General features: G+C 48.3%; 1 protein-coding gene across 1 annotated transcript in view; it reads right to left on the reverse strand.

Annotated features, from left to right (window-relative positions):
• Window positions 1-14,913, reverse strand: part of KY (kyphoscoliosis peptidase) — a 51,287-nt gene that overhangs the window by 13,483 nt on the left and 22,891 nt on the right. Inside the window, exons 5-8 of the mRNA XM_024244260.3 lie at window positions 14,558-14,620; window positions 11,844-11,926; window positions 7,492-7,600; window positions 5,895-6,012 (exon numbers count right to left, since the gene is read on the reverse strand). Coding sequence (XP_024100028.1) covers window positions 5,895-6,012; window positions 7,492-7,600; window positions 11,844-11,926; window positions 14,558-14,620 — 373 coding nt within the window. The remainder of the gene's footprint in view (window positions 1-5,894; window positions 6,013-7,491; window positions 7,601-11,843; window positions 11,927-14,557; window positions 14,621-14,913) is intronic.

The following is a 14,913-nucleotide window of genomic DNA, read 5'->3' on the forward strand; positions in this document are numbered from 1 at the left end:
AAGAAGCAAGGGGCAGGGATGTCCACCTATACTGCTCTGAGTGGGGGTGGTGGCCCCTGAGCCAGGAAATAAGGTCACCTCCCAGGTCTAGTGGTCACCTCTAGGGACACCTTGCCAGGCTTATCATGGGCAGAGAGAAATGTTGGCATTAAATGATCTCCAGGGGTTGATTCTTCTCTGACAGGCTGAGGAGAAGCTGGGAAGGCTGTGGGGAATGCCTGGGGCAGAAAAAAGATGAAAATATAAACTCAGCTATAAGCTTATGCTATGCTTAACTCTGATATGAGGATGTTTTATTACCTGGCAGCAATGTGCCAGATGAATTGGACAAAGAAGGTCATAATGTAAAGCATTATTGTTAATATGCCATAATTCTCGTGCAAAATCCTCTGTATGTATAAGACGATGATTGTGGAACTCACAGGAGTTTTGTCTCCAGCCTCTCTTGCTAGCCAGGATGAACCACAACTCTTTCACGTCATCAAAAGATCACTGGCCGCACACACTATGTATAAAGCACTGTAGCAGGGAGTACTATAACATGACATGGCACCATACAACGCAACACAATATAACAACATAATAAAATATCATATCCCAAAAATAAGGCTCAGTGGCTGCCCTAGATGTGCTGATAGTTGGAAGGAGGGTGGATATGGGAACTGTCACTGGAACTGTCTCCAGAACTTTGCTTATAAAATGCCAGTCTATAAGCAAAGCCCTGGAGAGCCCAAAGGTGGAGGAATTAACTTTGCAGGCGGGAGCTGAGAGAGCATTGAAGGAGGGGCAGAGCACTAGAAACATTTCCACCTCCTGAAGAGCTCCGACCAGCCATCCCAGAGCCTAAAATATCACCCAAGGAGATTTATTTAATGACCTCAGACTGCAGAATCTTCACTTCTACTTTCCAAAATTGACAACCTCAATTCCGCCTCCATAGCTCACGGCTGATATGTATCCCAAGCCACAATGAAAACATGGATGTAAGATGCCCTGAACAAGCTGCCAAGGAGCACCCTAGAGGATTTGGAGAAAGCTGTAGAACCCCCTCTCCAGCAATATCAGGGGCTCAGGGACTCAATCAGAGAAGACCCAAGGGCTGCAAAGGACCACATGGCCACCAAATGTGGCCTGATGGGAAGAGACTGAACAGAGGGGCAGCCAAGCAGAAGGCAATGTCATTACCTGGGTTACCCTTGATGAACCCTGAAGCTGCTGAGTCTTCTATGAATGCATTATCCTTATTATTTAAAAAGATCTGTGTGTTCCAGTTTGGTGCAGTGTATCCTAGTGTATTAATTTGGTATTATTTTATACTGAGATGATCCGGGCCCTGCCATAGGAACTGTGTGATGCTCCTACAGTCAGCACCAATGCCAGGCCCCAGCAGCAGTGTGGCTGAAATATCTGGGTGGGCAGGTGCACCCTACACCAATGGGCTCTGATCACAGTAGACTTTCCCAAATCTGATCACCTCTCCTAGGATGTGTGAGCCAAGTGAGGGAAAAAGGGAGGGAGTGTGCCTGTAGGAGAGACTATGAAGTATGCTTTTCTTTTGGTATTTTGTTGAAAATACTGTGGTTTCTATACTGCAGCAGGACAAACAAACCATGACTTATCTTTCACAATTTATGTACTTGATTTCTTATAATCTGAGAGTGTGTTTATATTTCTCCCATGTGCTCTCTTTTCCCTTTTCTTACACACTACCCTTACAGCTAGATCACTAACTGGTAATCTTGATAATAATTCTCTCTCCAGGGCCCCATGCAGAACCTCATGAGACGTGACTTCAGAGGCCTCCTCTCTGACAGGTGAGGGAGGCGTCAGCTCTTCAGAGAGAGAGGCTGCCTTGCCTGGGGACACACAGCTAGCCAGTGGCCGAAGCAGCAGTGGATGCAGTTGTCCTGATGCATAGTTCAAGAACCTTTTTTTTTTTTTTCCACATGTGAAAACATCTATTGGGGAAATGGAAAAAACATTTGACCTCACATTCCTCATACCTGACATGGTAAGTTAATTTTTTTTTCTTTTTTCTTTTTCTTTTTTATTTTTATTATTATTATACTTTAAGTTTTAGGATACAGGTGCGCAATGTTGTACCAGCTCTTTTGTAAATCAAGATTTTGTTTTGATCTATACACTTGTAGGTGGTATAGAGAGTGAAATGAAAAGATGGTTTGCACCAGTGACATAACTCATCTTCGTGAGTGCCATCCTTTGGTGTAGCTATAAGGGTGGGGGAGCTAAGATGTCCCTTTCAGAGGCCTTATACACCAGCATCAGATTTGGTGATAATTTAAGGTTATCCAATGAATCTGCATCTCCCAGAAGGCTTAGATGGCCACTCCCTACCTTTTGGGGCCTTTGGAACCAAGTGATGTTTTAGGATTATAGGGGACATACTGCTAACCAGAAGCAGCCATCTGACTGTACACACTCCTGCCCCTGCTCTCGGTGACAGCTAGAGGATGAGTGGAAAGCCAGCTGACATCTGATTGGTGACAACCAGCTCCCTCAGTGTCAGGGCTCAAACTCGTAATAAGTGCCTGGCTTTGTCCAAAGTCTCCGAAACCTGCTAGCTGGTGATGCTAAAGCCTTGCTAAGGGGAAGAGAATTTACTGGAGGCTGACTCAAGGGCAGCAGTCTGGGGAATTAAGCTTGGCTCCTGTGAGGAAATTAGGCAGAATCAATTAAGGATGCGGGCAATCGAGGCAAAAAGAGAGACATTAATGTTGGATGATAGAAAGTCAGAAGGAAACTGGACCAGCAGTTACAAGCTATAGCACTAACCAAAAAACCCCACACCAGTGATTTGGGAAAGACAGAAGCAACTGAATGATGTTGTGAAAATATCTGAATTCCTCCCTAAATTACTTTATTAAATCAGTCTTTAATGAGGCAATTTCAGGGAGGTGGAATGGACTGGCAAAAAGTAATGATGTCCACCCTGACAACCAAGCAGGGATAAATCAGCAAGTGCAGATTACATGTCCTCAGTTATTAAGGAATTAGCTAATTAATTTACCAAACTTTTGGCAGTTATTTTAAAGGTAAAGAGAGTTAGTAGAGGGATGCATAGATAGGTTACTGATCTTTAAAGAAACAGTTAAAGGAATTCAGGGGACTGTGAGCTATTGCTACACATCTCAGGCAGTGTGAGGAATTTTGCACATGGTAATCACCGTGTTGGAACTAACTTTAAATGATGCAAAATGTTAGAGAGAGTTTTAATGATAAGCTGCAGGCCAGAATAGGGCCATTGTTAAGTATCTGGACCAGGGCAAAAAGCTGACAGTTTCACTCAAGGCAAGTGTCAATTTTCTGAAGCCATGTAGGCTGGCGGAATCAGTAGGAAAGTTCCACAGAGCAAAAGGACTCCAATCAATACTCAAGAAAGACAAGATAGGTCAAAAAACACCCACCCCAAAATTGGGTTGGTAACCCCCAAACTGCAGTCTCATTGAGTCCTATAGCCCTGCCAGGTAGGCAATCTAGTCTCCAATATATAGATGAGAGCACTGAGGCTGCAAGAGGTTAAGGGCCTTACCAAAAGGAACAAAACTAATAGGTGGTAAATTAAAAACTGGGAGCCAGGTCTTTCTGGCTTTAACTTTGGCACTCCTTCTAAAGGATGCTAGGATGCATATACTATATCAAGGAGGCGATACCACTCTAAGTGGTAGACCCAGGTCTTTCTAGCTTCGAATCTGGCATTCCTTCTACAGTATGCTAGAAAGCTTATACTGGATAAAGAGGAATATATCCTGGAACTTGGAAAAAATGCTAAGCATTTTCAAATTTGTAAAATCAGAGGAAAATAATCATGTTCTGAAAGATGCTAGGCATAAATGGAGCTCAGAGACTCATGGCTATTTCATCAGTTAAAAGAGAATTCCACATTCCATTCCACATAAGTCTGCTAGGAATATCCTGTCATTTCTATATGTGTCTATTGAGGGCCTACAGGGTGTAGGATTCTGAGATGGGTATTCGCAGGGGAGGTAGAAGGAGAGAGGAGATAAAGGCAAATATAGACGTATACAGTTGATAGGATGTATGACAACAACCGAGCACAGGTAATTCCTGTATGCACAGAACACAGTCTGGAAAGGAATATGACCAAATGTTACCAGTGTTAGCTGTAAGTGGTGAGATTCAGAGTAATAATTTCTTTTATGCTTTAGTGAATTTTATAAACCATCTACAATGAATGGTATTTTTTAAATTTAAAAATGTTATTAATTGAAAGCATAAGGCAACACATGAGTTTGGTGTGCAACTGGGCTGGGGGTACCAAGGAAGGGGAAGGTTGTGGGCTGTCCTGGAGCGGGGCCTGGAAGGAGCACTGGGGAGAGGGAGCAGGTGTGCATGCAGAGGTGGTCAGGAAGGTGGTGTCACACAGTGCAGGCTGGAAACTTGGCTGAGGTCAGATTTTGGAGGACTTTGCTAGACAGTGTGATCCTTTAGTGGTGTTAGGAACCCAGGACCAGGGGAGCCTGGACAGAGAGGCCAGTGAGGATCCACGTTCCTGGAGAGGCCCACAGGCAGCAGGAGGTATGCTTGGGTCTGGGGTAGGGGGTGGGAAGCAGCCTGGGTGGCATCTTCTGTACCCTGACCCACCGTGGCTGCCTCTGGGGCTGTGGTCTCAGGGATTGGCCTTGAAAGTGAGAAAAGGATTGGCAACTTTTTCAACCACATAAATGTGTAGTAGCTTTAATTTATATTTAATCTTTTTGAATCTGACCTTGGTCCCCAACGGTAGACCACTGTTTAATTTCATGGTTACACTAAATAATAAAATAAAGCAGTTCTAGACCCTGGGGAAAAAAAAAAAAAAGAAAGTGAAAAAAGGGAAGAACAGGAAGCAGAGCAGGACGCTTAGAGTAATTCAGCAGCCAGGTAGGTGCCTGTGCTTGGCAGTGGTGATGGGGGGCAGCAGGCAGCACAACAGGGGGTTTGGGCCAGGAATAGGTTGCATGCACCCAGTGCTCAGCAGCTGCCGCCTCTGCAACACTGAGGCCATCACAACTGCCTGCCTGTGGACTAAGTGTTACGCTTGGTTTGATGAATTGCCACCTGCAGTTCTGGTGGGCTGACATCTGGGTGCCTGAGAAGACTCACTCCCAGAAGCCTAGAAAGACAGTGGGCAGCTGTTCATCCACCCCTTGGGGAGGGGTTCTTTGATGGCCCCAGGGCTAGCTGACTGTTTTCTGGAGGAACCCAGCAGACCTCAGAGGGTAGGCTCAGGAAGCTATGGGGGTCAGTGGCCATCCCCTCCCCCCACCCCACATCTTGAGCCTGTTTTGAGTCACTGGGAACTGGCAATGGCCCGTTCTCCTGCTCAGGCCAGAGCTGTCACCCACCCTAGCAACCTGGCCATATGCCCACTCCCAGAGTGCTGAAAATGGAGCCCAGCGACTCCAAGAGTAGCTGCTTCCCAGTGATTCAGCTGTCCAACTGACAAATCTTTTCAGGTGGGAGATCTTTTGTTTCCCCCAAAAGAGGCCCCCTGTGTCAGCCCTGAGGACAGCCTTTCACAGTCCCCTTGGCATCTGCAGCCACTGTCCTCCCGCTCCCAGGCCTGCCATTCTTTTAACCTTCAGCTGCATAGGGATGGGAGAAGGCGGAAAAAGGGCTTTTTATAACCAAATTATCTCTGTGCATTCATCTGCCATTATGTTAATGCATCGCGAAGCCCGGCAGATGGTACAAAGTCAATTATGCTGGTGTTAAAAAGGGAGAAATTGACCTTTTCAGGACTCACTTGGGTTCCAGAGCAGAGTTTGCAAACTCAGGTTTCAGGCCTGGCATGTGGGCAAAGGCACATGGCACTGTGGAAGAGGGAGAGGGATGGGTCTGGTGGTCAGCACGGGGACTCCTGTCTCTCGTACCTGCACATTCTCTCAAAGAGGCCAGCATAGCCATCACAGTTGGTCTTCTGGGTCCTCAGGATGTCAGTGGGTTTGAAGGCTTGGCGGTCCTTCTCCTGAGCAGCTGCAATGTCATACTCTATAGGGCAGGTGAGGGGATCATGAGGAGCCTGAGCCTGGGAGGCGAGAAGACTCCACCCCAACCCCCAGCTGTGCTCTGGCCATCACCAGCCCCAAGAAACTACAGTGGGCTGAATGGAACTACAGCCCCAGCACAAATGGGATCTGGGAACTGTCACCTCTTTGTGCAAGTGGTGAGAGGAGGAGCAGGCCTTGGCAGAGGGGGCCACCTGGCTCCCCAAGCCTCTGAGGAGGGGCTAGGAGGAGAAGGGACCAGGACAGTGCAGGGGCATGAGGCTCTCTCTGCTAATCCCCACCACACAGCTCTGCACACAGTTCCAGTGAAATCACTCATCCTGTCTTCCTGCAGCCCGAAGGCCTCACGCTGACCCATGGGGGACACACAGCTCATCCCCAAGTGGAGAAGGCTGCTCTCCCACAGCCTGTCACTTCACTAAGGAGGGGATGAAGACATTGCGAAGAAGCCTGAGGCCTGCGGTGAGGCCCTAAGGCAGAAGTCTCTGTAGCTATTGAGGACTCATTGAGACTGTGTATGTGTGTGTTGGCATGGGGATAGGAGCAGTAACGAAGTCCCATAAATGTCCCATTTCTGACCCTGCCCCTTCAAGGCACAGGCACAGCTGGTGGAGTTGGGATGGGAGCTGGGGGTCTCTCAGGTCCTCAGTTTGGACCTCCTACTTGTGCCAGGTGAGCTCATTCTCTAAGCTGCATTCCAAACTGTTGCTCCAGAAGAATAAAAGAAAAGCCCAGTGGCAGCAGGTTGAGAAAGACCTGGCTGGTCTTTATGTCAAAGGACTAGGAGTCCACCTCGTGATCTGGCCCTGCCCACTCTCATTTGTGTTTGCAAGGCGGCAAGGGGCAGCATCCCTTAGCCACCACCTCTGCAGCTCTGCTTGACCCAGGAGCTTCCTAAGGCCATCCTGTGGAGAGCTGTGGGCAGCTGCATAGGCCCAGGTCCCTCAGGTGGCTCCAAGAACCTTGGATACTGGGCTGGGACCAGTGGCCAATGTTGCTAGTGTGGGAGCAGGAAGTGGAGAACCCGCTTTTCCTGGCCCTGGTATTTAATGAACCCTCTGGTATTGCAATCACTTTTCAAACAGCTGCAACTTCTCCCCACCAATCGTCATCCTTCTTGGAGATGACCTGTTGCTCTGGGCTCTCATCTCTGTGGAGATGAGACAAAGGGAAGGCTGGGACAGATGGAAGGCTGCTGCTGGATGAAGTTTCCAGCTCTGGGCATTGGCTATGGGCAGAAGGCTGCAAGGAATTCTCCTCCAACTAACTTTCATGGAGACTCATAGCACATGGTGAATTTTATCCTCCTTGGTTACTCTCTGGTTCATCAGTACAGTCTTCTGGGTACCTCTCCCCTACCTTTCATGTCACTCTGCACACGTGAATGAGCTGATAGGAGCAGAGGCCTGCAGGGAATGGAAGCAAGGGATTCTAGAGCCAGCAGTTCCACAGGTGGGCCTACCTATGTGACGGCAGATCCAGATCCAGATGGCGCGGACCCTTTCCAGGTCAGTGTGGGCCTCCTGGAGCAGGTCATTCACCAGTTCATCTAGGCCACTTTTGGCTGTCACCTGGGGAGCAGGAAGGGTATGCTGTATTAGGGCCTCGAGGAGGGGCTGTTGGGGGCCCAGCATCTTGCACCTATAGCCAGTGCTGCTCTTCCTCCAGGCAGAGAAGCTGGAGGAGAGGTCCTGAGGGTCAAAGGCTGGCTGAGGACAAATTGGGAGGAGGTGGGGGAAGTTGGACAGGGCAGGTGGTGCTGACCAGCTCAATCAGAGGCCCTAGAGCCATCATAGCTTTTCTCTGCAGATCTGGGGGCTAGCCAGGCAGGCATCTGGACAGCTGTAGCAGCCTCTGGTCATGGTCAATACTAAGGATTTAACATAATCCTTATCAAAATTCCAATAGCTTTTTGTGCTGAAATGGAAAAGTCAGTTCTCAAATTCCTATAAATTCCAAGGGGCTCTAAGTAGCCAAAACGATTTTGAAAAAAGAACACATTTGAAGGACACAAGTTCCCCATTTTCAAAACTTACTGTAGAACTACAGTAATCAAAACAGTTTGATACTGCCATGAAGACTGTATAGACAAATGGAATATAACTGAGAGTCCAGAAATGGACCCACATATCTACGGTTAGTGGGTCTTCGACAAGGGTGTCAAGTCCATTCAGTGGGGAAAGAATAGTCTCTTTTACAAATGGTGCTGGGACAATTGAGTTTCCACATGCAAAAGAATAAACTTGGATCTCTACCTCATGCCATATACAAAAACAACTCAAAATGGATCAGTGACTCAAATATAAGAGCTTAAACCATAAAACTCTCAGAAAAAAAAACACTGGGGTTAATCTTCATGACCTTGGATTTGGCAATGAATTCTTAGATATGGCACCAAAAGCACAAGCAAAAAGGAGAAAACAGATAAAAGGGCATTTGTGAAAATAAAAAATTTTTGTACATTAAAGGATATCATTTAGAAGGCAGAAAGAAAACTTACAAAATGAGAGAAAACATTGCAAATCATATATCCAATAAGGGTTAAATATCCAGAATATAAAAAGAACTCCTACAACTCCACAAAAACAAAACCAACCCAATTCAAAAAGGGGCAAAGGACTTGAACAGATATTTCTCTAAAGAAGATATACAAATGGCCAATAAGCACATAAAAAAATGCTCGACATCCTTAGTCACGAGAGAAATGTAAATCAAAACCACAACGAGATAGCACTTCAGACCTACTAAAATGGCTATTGAAAAATGAAACCAGAAAATAATGTGTTGGCAAGAATATGGAGGAATTGGAACCCTTGTACGATGCTGGTGGGAATGTAAAATGGTGCAGCTGCTGTGGACAACATTTTGACAGCTTCTCAGGAAGTTAAATGTAGAATTATCACATGATCTAGCAATTTCAGTCCAAGGTATACACCCAAAAAAACTGAAGGCAGACACTCAAACAGACATTTGTTTCCCCAATGTTCATTGCAGCACTATCCACAATAGCCAAAAGGTTAAAAAAAATCCATCCACGAATGAAAGCATAAATAAAATAGAGTATATACAATATATACAATGGAATATTATTCAACTATAAAAAGAAGGAATTAAGTTCTGTATATGCTACGACATGGATGAACCTTGAAAACATGATGCTAAGTGACATAAGCCAGACACAAAAGGACAAATATTGTATGATTCCACTTATATGAAGTATCTGGAATAGGAAAGTTCATAGACAGTAAGTAGAGATTACCAGGGGCTGGAGGAGGAGAAATGGAAATTTCATTGCTTAATGGGTACAGAGTTTCTGTTTTGGGTGATGAGTATACAACATTGTGAATATAATTAATGCTAGTGAATTGTACACTTAAAAATTATTAAAATGGCAAATTTTATGTTATTTTATGATAAAAAAGAACAGATTAGCTTTCTTCCTAGGGGACCTCAGGGAAACAGGGCTGAGGTTGCTGGAAAGGTGGCCCTGATCATGTTTAATCTCTGTAGAGAAGCTGGGGCATGGGGTCCTGCAATGGTGCCCACACTCCCCTCAGCTCCCAGCTTGAGGGTACTCCAGGATCTTGTTTTTAGCTGGAAACATCTCACTGCTCACAAGGGATTCCAGGACTCACCTGCTGACCACTGGCCCAGCACACTGGCACTCTGACCTCTGGAGACCTCTGGGCCCCTGTTCTACTCTCTCAGCTGCTTTCTGTTTCATTTTCTTCTACATCCAGCTCCAACACCACAGACTTTGTCCTTGTCCCTCTCCCAGGGCCCTGAATGGTACTCAGCATTGCAGGCCTGCACTGCAGCCTGGAGTCCTGACTTAGCCTTCTACTTCAGTGCCATGGCTTCCGGTCTTTTGGTCCCCACCTCCTGGCCCCACCTGGGCCTGGCTTGCTCTGGCCACTCCCTGCTCTGTGGCTGGGTCTCTGGCCTCCACTGGCTTCCTGGCACTGTTTTCTGAGTATGGCCAGCAGCCTGACCCATCCCTTCTGAGGGCCATTACAAAAATCTGGGCCCTTTGCAGACTCCCGACCCCACCCACTTTCCTCACTCACAGGTAATGGCCTGGCCTCCACTTCACAGCAGGCCGGGTGGGACTTCCTCACTAAGAGTCTCATCCTCCCCTCCTGCTTCAGCCTTCTCTATGTCTCAGGTCTTCTGCCTTTGCAGGGACTTCCCCTCTTCAATCAATGGCCTCCTTCTCCTATGTTCTCACCTCCTCCCTTCCTTTCCTGGCTGCTCCATGCCCCCTTGTTCTCCCACCTTAGGATGCCCCCCCCACTCTCCTCAGTTCTGCTCATGTCTAGCCTCCCCGTCTCTGCAGGCTCCTGTGGGATTTTCTCCTCGCTCCCTACTACTCACCTCCTGCTTGCTCTTCCACCCACCTGAGTACTGAGGCCTCCAGCCCCTGTGCTCTGCCCCTCTGGAGGTAAGGTGCACTTTGATGCTGCAGTAGCCGACATGAGTCTGTCCTGATCTCACTTGAGCAGACAGCACAGCTCACACTGTTGACCACGTCTGCCCCAGGGAGCCCCTCCCTGGACCTTCCAGAACTCTGACCCTTCCTGGCCTTGCCCCAGCCTCTTTGATGGCTCCAGGCCCTATGGGCTTCCTCCACCCCCGCAATATGATGCCCATCCTATGGCTTCAGCTTTTAACGAAATCTGATGACTGCCAATCAGTGTCTCCAGCCCAGACCTTTCCAAGCTTGTATATGCAGCTGCCCAGGGGGCATTTCCCCTGGATGTGCCACAGACACTAGAGCCCCTCATATCCCAAACACACTCATCCCCTAAAACTTGCTCCTTCTCCCTTGCTCCTCATGAGGAGGTACTGATCCACCCTCCAGGAGTCAATCCAGTCATCTGGGAGCCCCTCTCCCCCACCTCCCACCCACTCCACACCCACTGGTGATAGAGTTCTTCCCCTCTGCCCCTAGCTCAGGATTGGCCTTTCCACTCCTCTGTTTCCTCAATGTCTCCACTTAATCCAGGTCATGTCTTCTGCCAGGACAGGAGGATGTCCTCAACTTATGTCTTTGCTTCTCATCTGGCTTTCTTGATCCATGCACCCACCATCACTATTTCAACAAAAGAGGTGAAATATTTCAACTTGTTTGTTGAAACTCATTATTTCAACAAACAAGTTTCCTGAGTACCTACAAGGCGGCCTTTTTAAGACCACTTAATATCCTGACTTCACTAAAGGGTTCAGCACCTTGTTCCTCCTATCAGACTCTCTGTGCTGAAGCTCCTGCCTGGCTCCAATGACTCCCATATGTCCCTAGTGTTTCAGCTCTTCATCTGCCCCTCCCACCTGCACCTGAGACATGCTCAGGGCCAGAGGCATGAGAGCATGGCAGCTCATGCACTTCAGAGGTGAGCACAGCTGTGATTATAATGGTCCTGGCCATCTGCATCCGCGGTCCTCCCATCCTCTCCTCCCTTCTTCCATGGTCCGGAGGCGGGCATATCTTAGGAGCAGAAATGCCAAAAGGGGCATGGAGAAGGCAGATCAGGGCTGACCAGAGGGGCCTGCCAATGAGGAGCTCCAGGGTGTGTGGTATGGGGTGGGAGCAACAGGATTGTGGGTGGGGTGGCGGATGGAATGGCCTTTGGCCCTGGGCAGGGGCTGCTGCCTTGTACCTTCTGTCCCCACCCATATGCTATGAAAAGGCATTCCAGGGCCATCCAACCAAGCCACTCAGGATATGTTCAGGAGGTGTCTGGGGAGAGGCTTTGCTGCCCTAGAACTCTAAGCCACCTTAAAGGGGCCCACGGTCGGAGTGGCCAGCTCTCCTACCTGTGAGGCGTAGATATCCAATTTCTCAAACTGCTGCAGGTCCAGGGACATGGATTTCAGGCTGGATCGATCCCAGGGGTAGGCTGGAAACACAGGGCAGCTTGGTCAGCAGCTGAGACCCACTGAGGAGGGCTGCCTGGCCTAGGCCTTGCTGTCTCTTTGAGGAGCTGTGACTGTCCAACCTTTAACACAATTCTCAAAGCCTGAAACATTGAGCCTAAGAGCTATGTGGGAACTTTCCTAGAAGGGTCCCCTGATCAAGTTAGTTTGGGAATTATGGCAACTCCCATAGTCCTCTTAGAGGCCTACAGGGAACATACGCCTATTGCAGACTCTGAGAAGTCAGAAGTAGGAAACGGGCTTAACCTTAGTTAACCCAGTAGTTCCCAGACATATTGATGATGGAATCTTTTTTTCCCCACCATTTGGTTTTCCGTGGATTCCCTGTTATTTTTCCCAGGAATGAATGCTCTTTGGGGAGTGTCCAGGCAGTGCTGCTCGTGCTCACAAGCTCAAGGAGGGAGGTCTGTGCCACAGCCATGGCCCTGGGGTGGAGGTGTCAAAGGACGCCTGGGTGGAGGAGGAGGGCATGGAAAGGCCGGGCCATCTGGGTCCTGCAGAGTGAGGTGCATTTGGCATCCAGACAGGCTTCCTCCTTTGCCCTTGGTCAACTGAAGACTTGAGCATCTCAACCATGTGTGATGGCATTCTGGTAACAGGGCCCTGAGAAAGGCTGGGCTTCCAAATCCCTCAACTGTGCTTAGCCTTACTCACAGGGAGCCTGCTGATCACAGACCAAGCCACGAGTCAGGTCTCTGAGACAGAGATACAGGAAGGAGAGAAAACTCGAGACCAGTGCTGATGCAGGGCCAGCAATCATGCAAGCTTCCCACTGGACATGGGACAGCCATAATCAGCTGTTGCTGGGGGGCTGCTGCAAGGCTGCCTGGCCAATGGTTAGACCAACAGGTGCATGGACAGCAGACCCCTGTCCCAGCCCAGAAGAGAGCCTTGGCTCTGGCAGAGCCTTTCTTAACCAAGGGTCCCTGAGTCAGGCAGATCAAAATCAGGAAAGCTGGGTGGGAAGACAGGTTGGGGGTGGGAAGAAGTTGGGACCAAAGAGGAACTGAGCCCCTGACCCAGGTGGACCCACCCACCTTCAGCCTCCATGTCGGGAGCCTCTGGGTGCTGGGCAAGTGAGGTGTGCTGGAGAGACCCCAGGGTATGGTAGGGAAGTCTGGGAAGAGTAGGGCCATGTGAGAAAGCACCTGATGGACCTGCACTTCTACCTTGGTTCCAGTCTGGTTCTGACTTCCACCTTGCTGGGAGGGACTGGACCCAGCCCCCTGGCCTCAGGCACACATCTGTGGGATTCCTGGGAGCATATCATGTTGTGATGTTAGTGTCACACTGCTCTCTGGGAGGGTGCAGGGTGTGGGGCTCCTCTGCAGGTACATGCAGGGAGGGACATGTGGCCTCCCTGCCTGGTGGGGGACACAGCTGGTGCATTTGCCTGCACATCCTCCGGGCTGCCACTGTCAGTGAGAGTCCCTTAATCTGGTGCTATTAGACCGGAGAGATGTGGGGAGAAGGTGGGGAGAAGGTGGGGATGGGTGTGTGTCACCTCTAGACATGGCCCCAGCCTCTTCATGACTCTCTTCTGGGCCGGCATGGTTTGAGAGGCAATGCCCACTTATTGGGGAGCTGACCAATATTTGGGCCCAGGGGTTTCTTGCCTGGCCACTATGACTTATGTCATCAACCCCTGCCCTGTGTGGTCCAAATGCAACCAGAGAAGACTGGGGATACTCAGGCAGGCCCCTGCTGAGCCTTGCCTCTTCTCAGTGCCCTCTCCCTCTGCAGAATCTGTTCCTATCATTCTCTCACAAGAGCCATCAGGGCGACCTAAGTGCATTCAAAGTGGACTCACACATCGAACAGATTTCCACTCAGTATAGCTCTGCAAATGAGGTCTCCCCGCACTCCTATTTAGAATAAAGGTGGCATTTCTAAAATGGTATTGAAAACCCTATTACTAGTTTTCCCCTTTCTTGGTTTCATTTTCCAATATCTGAACATTAAAAATGTCCATGATTTATGCCTCATTAAATCTACCTGTGAGGAGATTATGTAAGATCTAAATATGATTCTACATAAATACATTTAAAATATCAGCGTCATTAACTAAAATATTCTGATTTTAAAGCAAAACAATAGGAAGAAGTATGGAGCTGCACCCCGCCTTAGATAACATCTGGTCTACTGAGGGGGAAACTGAGGCATAGGGAAGGCAAATGAGGGGCAAAAGCAGGATTCCAACCCAGGCTGTCTGTCATCCCTCTCAGTGTTTCTTCCTCTGCCTCACTCTGCTTATTCACATGCCTCCTACCTTACAGACATTTGGCATTTCATTTAAAGTTAACATAATCCTGAATTATGATTTTAATATGTTTCCTATAATGGTCTGCCTTGTTATTGGTGGGGTTTATACTTTAGCTTTAGGATGACATCTGGTGCATGAGCTTTTTCCTTCTCCACCTGTGTCCATGGCAGACATTGCTAATTAATCCTGACACTCTTTCCCTCCTGAACCCAAAGGTGGCCCCAGCCTCTCAGCATAGTGACCCAGGAAGCAACTGTCAATTGGAGATTAGTCTATGAGGCTAAACCCATGTGCTCTCTTGAGAATTGTCCTGGAAGACTCTGGAACTTACCATGGGCATCTTTCCCTCCAGGTTGCCGGGGTCTTGTGTTTCCATTTTTATCACCTTGTAAACCTACAATATTCCAAAGGTCAGAAGTATAGATACTTCAGAAGAAACAGAAATGCAAGCACTGATGACTCACCTTCTGGTGGTGCTTGCTTTTGACCCCTCCTCTTTACTCTCCTTTTCATAGTCTCCTTGTTCCCACCCCACTGACCACTGAATTGCTGCTGGAATTGCCAGGAACTTCCTGGTGTGGCAGAAGGAAGACTAAGAACCAGGAAGTGGCTGACAAGAAAGGGAGCTGCATTCTGCAACTGGAGTTAGTATTTGCTCTGACCTAACACTTTGGGTGATTCAGAGGG

The sequence above is a fragment of the Pongo abelii genome, chromosome 2 (assembly GCF_028885655.2).
Source record: "Pongo abelii isolate AG06213 chromosome 2, NHGRI_mPonAbe1-v2.0_pri, whole genome shotgun sequence".
NCBI lineage: Eukaryota > Metazoa > Chordata > Mammalia > Primates > Hominidae > Pongo > Pongo abelii.